This window comes from Primulina huaijiensis, unplaced genomic scaffold (assembly GCF_012295235.1).
Source record: "Primulina huaijiensis isolate GDHJ02 unplaced genomic scaffold, ASM1229523v2 scaffold40277, whole genome shotgun sequence".
NCBI classification, from domain to species: Eukaryota; Viridiplantae; Streptophyta; class Magnoliopsida; order Lamiales; family Gesneriaceae; genus Primulina; species Primulina huaijiensis.
The window spans coordinates 102609-115079 of NW_027359516.1; the positions used below are offsets into that span (position 1 = coordinate 102609).

General features: G+C 35.5%; 2 protein-coding genes across 7 annotated transcripts; one reads left to right on the forward strand and one right to left on the reverse strand.

Annotated features, from left to right (window-relative positions):
• The first annotated feature begins 3440 nt into the window (after window positions 1-3440).
• LOC140969191 (transcription factor LHW-like) lies at window positions 3441-9490 on the forward strand. Of its 6 annotated transcripts, none has more exons than XM_073430461.1 (11): window positions 3441-4318; window positions 5135-5317; window positions 5397-5478; window positions 5598-5639; window positions 5714-5773; window positions 5902-6073; window positions 6179-7650; window positions 7740-7841; window positions 7990-8136; window positions 8269-8394; window positions 8685-9490. In XM_073430461.1, exons 1-11 carry the CDS (start codon window positions 4224-4226, stop codon window positions 8859-8861), a joined length of 2658 nt encoding a protein of 885 aa, XP_073286562.1. In that variant the 5' UTR covers window positions 3441-4223; the 3' UTR covers window positions 8862-9490. The 6 variants fall into 6 exon arrangements, with proteins under 6 accessions (XP_073286562.1, XP_073286563.1, XP_073286560.1 ...); XM_073430462.1 differs by having other exon boundaries at window positions 6212-7650; XM_073430459.1 differs by having other exon boundaries at window positions 3441-4095; window positions 4215-4318; window positions 5902-7650.
• LOC140969192 (uncharacterized) lies at window positions 9196-11984 on the reverse strand. Its single transcript, XM_073430466.1, has 4 exons — window positions 11713-11984; window positions 10445-10701; window positions 9837-10288; window positions 9196-9673 (listed from the first exon to the last, which is right to left on the reverse strand). The coding sequence occupies exons 1-4, from the start codon at window positions 11841-11843 to the stop codon at window positions 9398-9400; spliced, it is 1116 nt and encodes a 371-aa protein (XP_073286567.1). The 5' UTR covers window positions 11844-11984; the 3' UTR covers window positions 9196-9397.
• Window positions 11985-12471: the final 487 nt, after the last annotated feature.

The following is a 12471-nucleotide window of genomic DNA, read 5'->3' on the forward strand; positions in this document are numbered from 1 at the left end:
GATGAATTGGCTTATTGTTTGTTTAGTTGGATTCAAGCTAACATTTCTTGATGTGATTTTATGAATATATAGAAAAAAGCTCACAATTTTTTTTTTGGAGGATTAGTGCAAATCAATGGGTCAATATTCTCAAGCTCCTTGTCGCATCGTGGCATATCTCCCTAGTATTAAGTAATTCTAAATTTCATGTCTTTACGTCGAATCTTTTCTTTTGAATTCGGACGATATGCAATATGATTTTGGTGGTCCACTTATTTACATTTACATCAATAAATGTGGGAGTTTTCAATTAATTATGATGAAATTTAATGAATTTTTTTTGTTATATCAATTTCTTATTATTCCCCATATACATCATATCCTACAACAATGGGATTTTTCTTTCTCGTGAGGATAATAATAATATGGCAAAAACTCGTGTTCGGATATCTTATTTAGGTCATCCATGAAAAATATTACTTTTTATGCNTTTGTTATATTATCATATTGCAATTTCTTATTATTTTTATGACAAAAACTTGTGTGAGACGCTCTCAGGGATCGTATTTTGTGAGACGGATCTCTTATATGAGTTATCCATGAAAAAGTATTAATTTTTATTGTGAATATCGGTAAGATTGACATGTTTCACATATGAAGATTCGTGAGACAGTGTCATAAGAATCCTGCTCATTCCCATATACATCATATCCTACAACAATAAAAGTTTTCTTGGATTCTAAAAAAACAGGAAAAAAATAAAAAAGTTGTCTTGGGTCCTACTAGCCTGAGCTATGTAATATGGTCCCATTTAGTTTTCGGCGTGAATTCGATCACGAGGTTTACGTATATACATATATTTTCAATTAAAATAAAATTATAATAATCATGTTGTGTGGGGGCAATCAAAAGCAATAAAATATAAATCTTTTCCTAAAAAAAAAGTCTCGGATTATATGGGATAACGAGATGTAATATGGACGTCACTCATTAATTATTAGTAATAAAAAGTTCGAATATATTAATACGAGATTATGATAGATTTTCTATGACAACTTGAATTAGTTATGTCTGAAAAGACAGACAAAATAGTAGTTAGATGAGCTTATCATGCATTTGGGTTCACATGAGTTTAGAAATTAACTATGTGAAATGATATTAGAAACGATCGTCGTTACAACATAGATAGATAAGTGTTATACATGACAAAATGTTTACTTGTTAAAGTCGCCTCGACTGTAAATAAATAAATGCGACATATAAATTCGATCAAAGTGCGTTAATAGCACACATTGTTAACAATTATTCTAATAAGAAAATGGTTGGGGAATAATAATTTAAATTTCTAAAAAATAAATCTAAAATATCAAAATTTTATTACATATGAAAAAAGGTAAAAGTTCACCAACACCCGACTAAACATCGACCCATTTTTTTACGCCTCCCCACAGTTTCTTTATTATTCCCAGTGAATGTATATTAATATTTAATTATATTAAATAAATTTAATTTCTATTCTTCCGTATAGGTCATCTAAGCCGTTGATTTCGTCTGATATTGGTCCGTAGTTCCCGACATCGAACGGTTGGGGTGGAGTTCATAATACAATAATAATATATAATAAAATATTCTCTATACAAAACAAGTTATTTATATTTTTATAACTTATCTTTAAATCTAGCCACTTGATTTGCATTAAGGCGATAAAAAAAATAAAAAATTGTCCCAATTGCGATTTGATTTAATTTATTAAATTAAGAACCCAAATATTAATAATATATATTAAATGGAATATATTCCTAGCATCATCCAACTCTATGGATTCAAATGAAATATGATCTTGTATCAACAATTTGTGTTGATTATTCATTTTAATTAAAGAAACCCAAATATTAACTTTTTTAATTTGATTATAGGAATATATTCGCAAGCTTTCTGTATTATATCATTCGATATACTTTGTAACATGAACAACTTCGTATTTCATGTCGTTTTTTTCAAGATAATCATTGGATGAAGATGATCATGACCACGAAACATAGATAGTAATTTCCCCTGTTTCAGTTTCAAAATTAAAGTGGTATCCTTAAAAAATATATAAATAATTTTCCCGTCAACGTCATTTTAAAATTTATAATAAAATGGTACAAATTGAGAAGTAAACGAGGTGAGTAAGAATTGCGTCATTCTCGAGTGGCGATCGTGGTCCTGACCCGACAGAGATCCTGCGGTCGAGAGAGAATCCCCGTTTTTTACCCCTAAAATCCCTTTCTCGTAGTTTCTTCCAGATAATGAGGTCAACGATGGAATTTCAACAGGAGACACCTATTGAAAGTACATCCTCTTGAGTCTGACCTCCTCCACCAAGGCGAAAGGTACAACCAAAATTCTTAGTATCTGTTTGGACAGAAAATGGGGATATCAGAATATGTGCAATTATTTTGTAGTAATATGTGATTATTATTTTGATAACTTGTGATTTTTTAAAAAATTACAGTGCAATTATATTAAACACTTTTAATTTGTATTTCTAATGTGCAATTTTATGGCAAACATTTTATCAATAATATCAAATATATATATATATATATATNGTTTTATTGTCTTTTCATTTTTAAAATAATTTTCCAAAAAAAAATTAAAAGACAAAAATTTGTGTGAGACGATCTGACATGTCGTATTTTGTGAGACGAATATCTTATTTTGATCATTCAAGAAAAAAACTCACACACGTTGTTATATATATAAAAAAAGTAATACAAAAATTCTTACAAGACTGTCTCGTATATCAGTTTTGTGAAATAAATTTTTGATCTGACTCATTAAAATGATTACTTCTCAGTATCACTGTATATACGAACTGAGTTGATTGCCTAGTTAATATATATTCGTGATACAGTCTCATAAAAAACATACTAAAAATACTAATGTAATAATAAAAATTTTAAAAATATGAAATCTATATATTTTTATTAATTAACGAATTAACATTTTTAAATCAATATATTCACAACTAGCATCAACCATGTAAAATTTTTTTTAAAGATAATTCTAAAATTTTAAATATAATAATATTATAATAATAAAATCTATTTTAAAATTTTCGAATATAAAATATTAAGAAATTAAATTTAAATCAAATTCACAAAATTATAATAATCAATTAATTATTAATTAAATTTCAATGATATTTGCTCCGACTCCACCATTTATAAGACCAACATGGATGAATGAATTTGATTTATGTTATCAATATCTTATATTGGATAAGTATGTCGCACATAGCTTGATCAATATAACTTATTTGACTAATATAATTTACAGATTACTATATCAATTCGATTATTTATTTAAACTCAATTTACGTCAAAAGATAGAACTCGAGTTATTACTCAAATAAAATAAAATAAAATAAAATAATGGCAGGTATTGCAATTTTACCCAAAGTCCAGACTCGTTTCCGAGACCCACCCAGTTCTAATTGATTAATCATCATGGCGCATTTTAGCACACTTCCCCATCCATCGAATCCCATCATCTTCCGCTGTTGTCAAGTGGAGTATAAAAAAAGAAAAAAGAGTGGCGGTACAGAGAGCATCATTCATTCATATTTCACCGCAGCGAGGAAACAAACAAGAGAGCCGAGAAGAAAAAAGCTTCGGAAACACAATAACAAAATCGCGTCCCGCATGTTATTTCATCTCCAAACCACTTAAAGCTCTGATCTTTATCCCACATCTGCAATATTATTCGAGAAATTCACGTTTGAGGATGGAGAAAGTGATTCTCGTAGTTAACTGCGAGCTTAAAGTTTGTGGGGTAGTGTAGAATACTTCGAAGTGCCTTCTTCAAGCTCTGAGGCTTTTCTCAGCTTCATTTCGTTTCTCTTTTGTTCTTATTTGCTCCGGAGAATGGATTGCAAGAGGAAGCTAACAGGGGATTTGGGTCCAGAGAGGAAGAGGAGCGGAGGTTTGAGAACGAAACAGGCGGGCCGTGCTTCTTGCAGAGGGAGTTAGCCTACGCCTGCGACCCATTTTACATTTTGAGGAGAAAGAAAAGAAGGAGAAGAGAAACGTGGTTCCTTCTAAGAGGAATGCTACTTTAGTCCATTGTTCTGTAAGCTTTGAACTGAATATCTGGGTGCTGCTTTTTTAGTGTGTCTATATATACGAGAATATTCATATTCTTCTGTTCATTGGTGCATTTGTTGGCACTGTTACTACTCTATTAAGTAGTTGAAACAAATGGGGTACTTGTTGAAAGAGGCTTTGAAGACTCTTTGCGGAGTCGATCAGTGGTCATATGCTGTTCTCTGGAAGATTGTATACCAAAACCCCAAGTAAGTTTGCAAAAAATCACAGCTTTGTGGAATTTAAAGTAAAAAAAAAAAAATTCCAACCTTTGTGGTTTCTTGTTCTTTTTTTGGAAGTTGGATTTCGGTCTTCAATTTTTATTGCTGATTATATTCCTTTTTGCTTCAAGCGTTGGCGCTTCAATTTTTGTTTTTGTTTTTTGTTTGGGTCAATTTTTGGTAAAATATTACAGTATGTTGTGTACCTTTTTTCAATAGTTTTGATTAATTTACGTGCAATCATTCTCTTTTTTTCTTGAAATTTTGTGCTAAGTACTGATAATGACGAGCACATAGGAGAATAAATGATAAATTTCTGGTCCATTTGAATGAATTCATTTTTCTTATGGCTACACAAATATCCAAATTTAACCCAAAAACCATCCTCAGATAAGAGGTTGTATTTTGTTTGATCAGTGAATAATTTTAGGTAACCATAACATGATTTGACCTGCTACAGATTTTTTTGGATATGCTTGTCGTTTTTTTTCTCTTCGTGATCTAGTAACTTTCCTTTTCTGATTTTGTATTTTTGTGCTTGGCTGAATCAATTTGTCCTGGAGAATCTCAGTGGAGGGAAAACAGATTTGTTTTGAACTGTTATGATTTCCTTTTCAAGAATTTGTTCATTTCTGAATATGTCCTTGTTTGCATCTATGTGTTGTTACTCTTTTTGTCTTCAACAATTTCTTGTTTCTTGAATTTTGTTTCCATTTCTGAACCTTTTCTCAATGAATTCAAATTGTCTCTATGTGAAGTTATAAGAGAGTCTTGTTAATATTTAGCTGAAATTTTCTTTGGCAGCCTTTTAGTTTGGGAAGAATGTTATTACGATTTGAACTCATATCCGACACATCAAGATTTCAACGCTTCATGGGGTGTGACCGCCACCAGCAATTTCCAGTCCCAGTATCATACTGGAGAGAAAGTGTCTTTGCTCATAAGCAAGATGATGATGGACAATCAAGTTAATATTGTGGGAGAAGGGTAAAGCAATTTACTCTTAACCACGCATTGTACTAAGATTCATTAAATATAATTTATTGTTTCCGATTTTATTTCTCAGATTAGTTGGAAAAGTTGCTTTCACTGGTAACCATCAATGGATACTTTCTGAGAATTTTCGTGGAGAAGCCCACCCGCCAGAGGTATGAAATAGAATGCTAGAGAAATCATGAATATGTGATACTTTGCGAGATTTCCAATCTATGTGAAAATGATTCTGAGTGTTTGCTTGCTAACTTGTAGTCTTTTGTTGGTCTTGTAGGTTCTAAACGAGGTATGCCAGCAATTTTCAGCTGGCATGAAGGTATATATTTTTTTATTTAGTTTATGTCACCATGCTTTTATTGTTAAACTAATGCTATTTTTTTCCCTAAACAGACAGTTGCAATTATTCCCGTTCTTCCTCATGGTGTTGTCCAATTTGGTTCATACTTGACGGTATGCTCCTTCTTTTCATTATTTCCATAGAACTTAAAAAAGCCAATATCCAGATAACAGAACATAGTATCTTTTAACACATTTATACTGCTATAATTTAATCGGTAATTAAATTGTTTTTGTCTCAGATAGGAGAGAACTTGGGATTCGTACATGATGTGTTAACATTAGTATTTCAACTGGGAGAGGTACCTGGTGTCTTGCTATCTGATAATTATATATCGAAAGAACCTGCTCGAAGATTTGGGGTTCCAGTATGTCTTGGAAGTTCCGCTCATGTTGACTCGTCTCTTGAGTTCAGTACGATACGTGCTTCTTCTTTCATTGCTGACAGTCTCGACCATGTTGAAAGCTCGGTTCAAACCTCAGTTCTTGACACTCAGACATCTTATTCATTTACTACAGAAATTCGAAATGATTTGCAATCTACTGTTGCAGCAATTCAAGTCTTAAACTCAAGTCCGAGTTGTATGAAACCACGTGATTACAATCATATAGCAACGATTGCTCCTAAAGAAAAAGCTGAAGTTTATCCCTCAATTTCGGAAATATGGATGAACCAGCATACTCCTGTCAATGTCCCAAGGTCCACTCTTGACTTCCCATCTAGCGCATGTTTGTTGAATCGTGGCAGTATAAGTTGCATTGAACAATCGGATAGTGGCTGTGAAGGCCCTTTTAATAGCCTCTGTGGCATTCCTCTGCCTACTCTGAGAAAAACTTCGACCTCGACTTCTTGTTCCATTGAAGGTGTGTTCATGCCCCATAATGTGGAAACTTTGTCAAGGATAGACTCTTGCTCAAATGCGAGCAGGACAGTTAATGAAAGCATTACTTCTAAGAGTTCAGCATCTATTAGGATTAAAAATGTGAATTTACTGAAAAGAGAGGCATATTTCTCCGATTCTGTCGACCATTTGAGGACAAATTCCTTGCTAGGTAATAGCTCTGGCATCCAACATTATGACATGGAGAAAAAGTTGGTGGAAAATTACTGCTGTACGTCTAATGAAGAACTCGATATAATTACTCATGACATTTCTATGTCTCGACACAACGAACATCAAAATACAGTCGCGCATTCGATTTCTAGTTTAGTTGAAGACGACAACAAACAGAAATTGAAAGATCAGAGTCATACAGTGAGTGATACCAAGTATGACGAATCGTACATTCAATCTCAGTCTGGAGATGATTTGTTCGATATTTTGGGAGCAGAATTTAAGAACAAAATATTTAGCAGTCGCTGGAAGAGTTGTAAATCACCCCCAAACTTGCATGGCTCAAATATGAATATTCCTTCTAAGAAGAGTCTGGCGTCTTCAGAAATATATGCTGCTAGCCAAGGAAACTTGGATAGTGAGATCATCTCATCTGGCCCTGACCATCTCTTGGATGCAGTAGTCTCTAACGTTTACTCTGCTGTAAAGTCGGTCCTGGACGATAGTGTTTCTTGTGGGACAACGTTGACCAATGCTAGCAGCTCCTTGCGACCTAAGACTGGAATTTCATATAGTCAATGTGGGGTTTCTAACCAGACGAAGGGAGAGTTACTTGGTGTTCCAAAATACATTGCAACAGCAGGAATGATGAGTTCTTGTTCGTTGAGAAATGATTCTTCCAAGGAAGATTCAGGAACCTGTTCTCAGATCAGTTCCATTTACAGATCACAACTAAGTTCATGGATTGGAAAGGGTCATGACATGAATCCAAATAATAGCGTGTCTAATGAATGCTCTAAGCAACCTGATGAAACTTCCACACTAAATCGCAAGAGGCTTAAACCCGGGGAAAATCCAAGACCTAGGCCAAAAGATCGGCAAATGATCCAAGATCGCTTCAAGGAGTTGAGGCAAATTGTGCCAAATGGAGCAAAGGTGATGATACTTTTTGCTCGAGTCTCCTATTTTTACTTTTCTTTTTGTGGTGATTAACCGGTGCTTATTATTCTTATTTTGTTTAACAGTGTAGCATGGATGCTCTTTTGGAACGTACAATCAAACATATGCTTTTCTTACAAAGTGTTACAAAACATTCTGATAAGCTAAAGCAAACTGGAGAGCCCAAGGTGTGCAATAACATTTCAAACTGTATTTACATATCATTATAGTGAATGGTATAAACTCCTGTGCGTGGTCGATCGCCGCGGCAAAACTGGTGCTGCATCTTGTGGTTTGGAAAAGTGCAAAAATTCTGATTTTTATCCTTTGTTTAAGTTGCAGATTACTAACACAGATGGCAGTTTGCTGTTGAAAAATAACTTCGAAGGGGGAGCAACATGGGCCTATGAAGTAGGCTCACAATCTATGGTCTGTCCTCTCATAGTTGAAGATCTGAATCAACCCCGTCAAATGCTTGTGGAGGTAATTCTTGTAAATTTTCAAGTCACGAGTCCTGGAATCATTTTCTGACCCCTAGTTACGGAGTTTTAGTAAAACTTATCTGTTATCACAATCTCAAAGATCTTTGTTCTTTCCTCTTCGACTCTGTGACAGATGCTCTGTGAAGAAAGAGGTTTCTTTCTAGAAATAGCCGACATAATTAGAGGCCTGGGGTTAACCATATTAAAAGGGGTTATGGAAACTCGGAATGGCAAGATATGGGCACGCTTTGCTGTAGAGGTACTGTGAATTTTCTGCTTTACCTTTCCTTAATATGATTTATATTTTGGTTGAATGACTCCAGCCGGATTAAAAGCTGTGTGTTCAGTTCTCAAGAGTTATCAAATTGGGATTGTTGAGGTCTCGAGGAGGCTATCTATGTGGCGTAATGATAGAAAAGTGACTTAGAAGATGCATGATTTTTAAAGTTCTTGAGTTACAAAATCACTGCGGACTATAGTTTTTGGAGCACAAACAATCTAACACACGCGCTCTCAAAAAAAAAATTTAATGTGCATTTGTTTTGCCAGGCCAATAGAGATGTGACGAGGATGGAAATCTTTCTCTCATTAGTCCACTTTCTGGAGCAAAATTCGAAAATTTGCATTCCTCAAGCCAAAAACACCTGCTGTGACAAAACACCCGTCCAACAAACCAACCATGCCGCATCTCTTCCAGTGACTGGTGCATCCCATAATTTCCACTGATCCATTCAAGATCACCAGACATTCAGTTAGCATATGTTAAGAGTGAGCAAACCTTGGAAGCTCGCTATGACTAACATTTCTTCTGATCAAATCACACCAATGTTTTCTTTGAAGCTGGAATGCATAATAGTTGGGGGGTTTCGATCGTGGAAGAGAAGGCCAGTTAGAAAATGTTTTGTTAATGTATTTGCAGTGATGTTCTTAGTTTTCTAATGTATAGTAATGATGATGAAACAGATAATACGGGGAAACTGGTGGTTCATTTCACACTTTTTTGGGTTTTTATTTGATCAGATTCCTTATAACAATTTCATGAACTTATGTCGTAAACAACTGACGCAACAAGGTCACAAGTTGTAACTATAACACCGTTTTTTCTTATGGAGTATGCACCAAACATTCATATTTTGACTTATGTTTGCACCCGGTAACAACTCACGATATTTCACATGTAACTCAATGCGACGAATGATCATTGAAAAAAATACACATCTCATGAAGGCAGAAATCAAGTAAAAAAAATTGAACTAAATCACTCATGAATGGACCTGTCGTGGGTCGAGACCCAACTGCTTCCTTGTTTTTCCCACGTACAAATCTTTGGATTTGATCAAACCTGGAACAAGTCCGATTAAGGTTGTCAACGGATGCTGTGCCACTGCATCATTTCTTCCCAGTGATACAATAACTTTAACCGAGTTCGGCTTGTAGACCAACATCTTGCTTTCTTTTCTCCCCGCGGTGAGCAAGAGTTTCAAATTTTTTGCTACGACTAGAGCATGTTTCTGTCCCAAGTAACCTTGCTTCAGTTCCTGGAAAGCAAGATTCCATATGATCAGATACGAGGGATCTAAAATTGTTCACATTCTGACGAGTTTCAGAAGGTTAACGATTCATGTATATGCACGCAGCATGATGATCATACAGAAATTCTCACCCTCGAAACAACAAGAATTGAGAAAATCCAAGACTCACCTTGATGTCTGTTATATCCCCGATGGCGAATATATTCTTGAACCCTTTGACTCTCAAATTCTCATCAACCTTCAATCGTCCAAATCCATCAATACTCCCTTTCAACATAGTCTCACTCAGCCAGGCTGAACCGGGCTGCTTACCCGTGCACAGAAGTACACAGTCCGCTTTGATAGTTTCTCCACGCGAAGTCAAGTAACTTTTGCTTCCCACCGAAATGTTGTCTAAATCGATTGATTGTTGCAGTTTCACTTCAACTTTCTTCGACTTGAGCCACTCTAATGTCTTGCTGGCAGCTTTCGGGCCGATGAACTCGAGCAACCTCGATCCATCGTGAACCAAGGTAACCCTTTTCTCCGGGAAATCAACAGCGATTTCTGAAGCTAGTTCAACTCCCGTTGGGCCACCTCCCACGATCAGAATTGAACTAGAAGCCCTTATTTCTTCATTTTCTACATGCAGATAGAAAAATTTTAAGAAACCATTTCTTTGCTGCCTAAATAATGCATTGCACTAAATATTATAATCGAGGGCAACGTTATAAATCAAATATTTTTGAACTTCTAGCAACCTAAACACCATATTTCAATCTCACAGACTTGTAGTACCTGTTTTGTATTGTTCAAGTCTTTCAGATCGTGTTTGTGGCAAGCGATCATCGTGTCCAGTGGCTATGACAAGGTAGTCATAGGCAATGAGACGGCCGTCTGCTGTCAATACTTGAGAGTTCAAAATGTTTATGGCTTTGGATACAACGACGCGCCCATTGGTTAGATAATCTCTGTGATATATCACCGATCTTTCGGCAAAAGATGGCTCCACCATTGACCTTAAGCTCGCCCATGGGATCTCAAAATAATCCTTCCTATTTAACGGTACAGTTTACATGTTTAGGAAGAAATTAAATATTTATATACTAATCATAGAAGAAGCATAGATGGTAGAGCCATGAATTTACAACAAGCATTTTCTTATATTTAAGAGGAACCAAGAATGCGACATACATGTGTAACTAATGTATCATGTATATTTATGCTTCTCGAGATACGATAAAACAGAAACAACCCAGAAACAGAATCAAGCTTAAAGGGGAAATGAACTTAAAATTTGTAGGAATCTCTCGTATATAGATTTTGCATAACATGATTCGGTAAAAAAACCCGTTCACATACAATCCAATATACTAGCAAGAGGACTGAATATTCTTGATATAGATTTGCTCCTACAATTTAACCCCAGATCGTGCAATTAATATTAAAGCAAAACAAGGATACTTAAGCCGATTTCCTGAACGGGAGATCCAAAGATAGAAACTAAGCGCAGTGCTATTATTCTAAATACCAAATACCCCAACAATTAAATCCAAGACATAATCCCATGAGGCCACGATCCACACGAATGGCATGGCATCTAATAGAACCAACTCTTAGCTTCATTAATCAACTGGCCAGAGCAAGACTCATGAGTAGTAAGAAAGGCTCTGATTTTCTCAACTCCTTCGATATTCCCATTGGGAAAAATAATGAAGTACTCATCCGCATAAACAAAACGAGGGACGTTAACGTCGGTAATAAGCGGACTTTCGATTAGCTAGAAAGAGTAGCGTAAACTAAATCCGGACATGATCCCACTGTAGCTGGATTAAATTCTAGAAGCGTATCTGTTTCAAGAATAATCAGTCTTCTAGCTAGTGGTGCAATCAATATTAAAGCAAAATAATTACACCCCCAGCATTCGATTCGAATTCAGAGATGGAACTTAACCCCTGATCAAATAATAATATTCCAGCTACTTGAAGCAAAGATAAAAGACCTTGAATAACTAAAATACAATTAAAGAAAACAAGTAATCAAGTTAATTTGTCCCAGATTCTTACGGGTCAATGAGGGTGACATCTGCGTGAAACTGAAGGGATTTAGCAACAAGAGAACCTGCTACGCCGCCGCCTACGACCACCACCCGCTTCCACACACCTTGCCAATGTTCCGGTGTTTTGATCTCCTCCATATCCCACAATATTGCTCCTGTTAACCCCCCTCTTCCCCTGCATATAAATACGGCTAATCATGAAAACTGTGTGCGTTAATTTATACTGGAGAATTGATCAAGAAATGGGGACACGTTAGAAGAAAAAAACACGGAAAGAATCAAGAAGGCTGTTGGTGTTTTACCTGGTCTTTATGGCTGTTAGATTCGGCGTTTTAATTTGGAGTCAGTAACATAAGAAAAGAACAAGAATATTAAGAATTACGGGGTGGAGAATAGTAAACACCACCTTGTCAGTATAATACCGAGTCAATGGATTAAAAGTCAACATCATAAATGTCAACGTCGACAACACATCTTCTCCCAACGAACCCAATTACTACTCCGATATTGATTAAAGCTTGATCGCGCTCAAGAACAAAAATCAAGAAAATGGTGAAAGGGAGACACATGAGCTATCTATTCCACGACACCCTGTAATCCTTGAGTTTGATTAGGGATGGCAACTTTCCCACGATTTTTTCGGGTTTGGGATCGAGTTCGGGGATTTAAAAAAATCCCTGATGTAGTTCGGGGTGGGTATGGGATTATTATCCCCATCTCCGAACCCGCCCCGAAAATAATATCAATAATAAAATAATAGTATTAT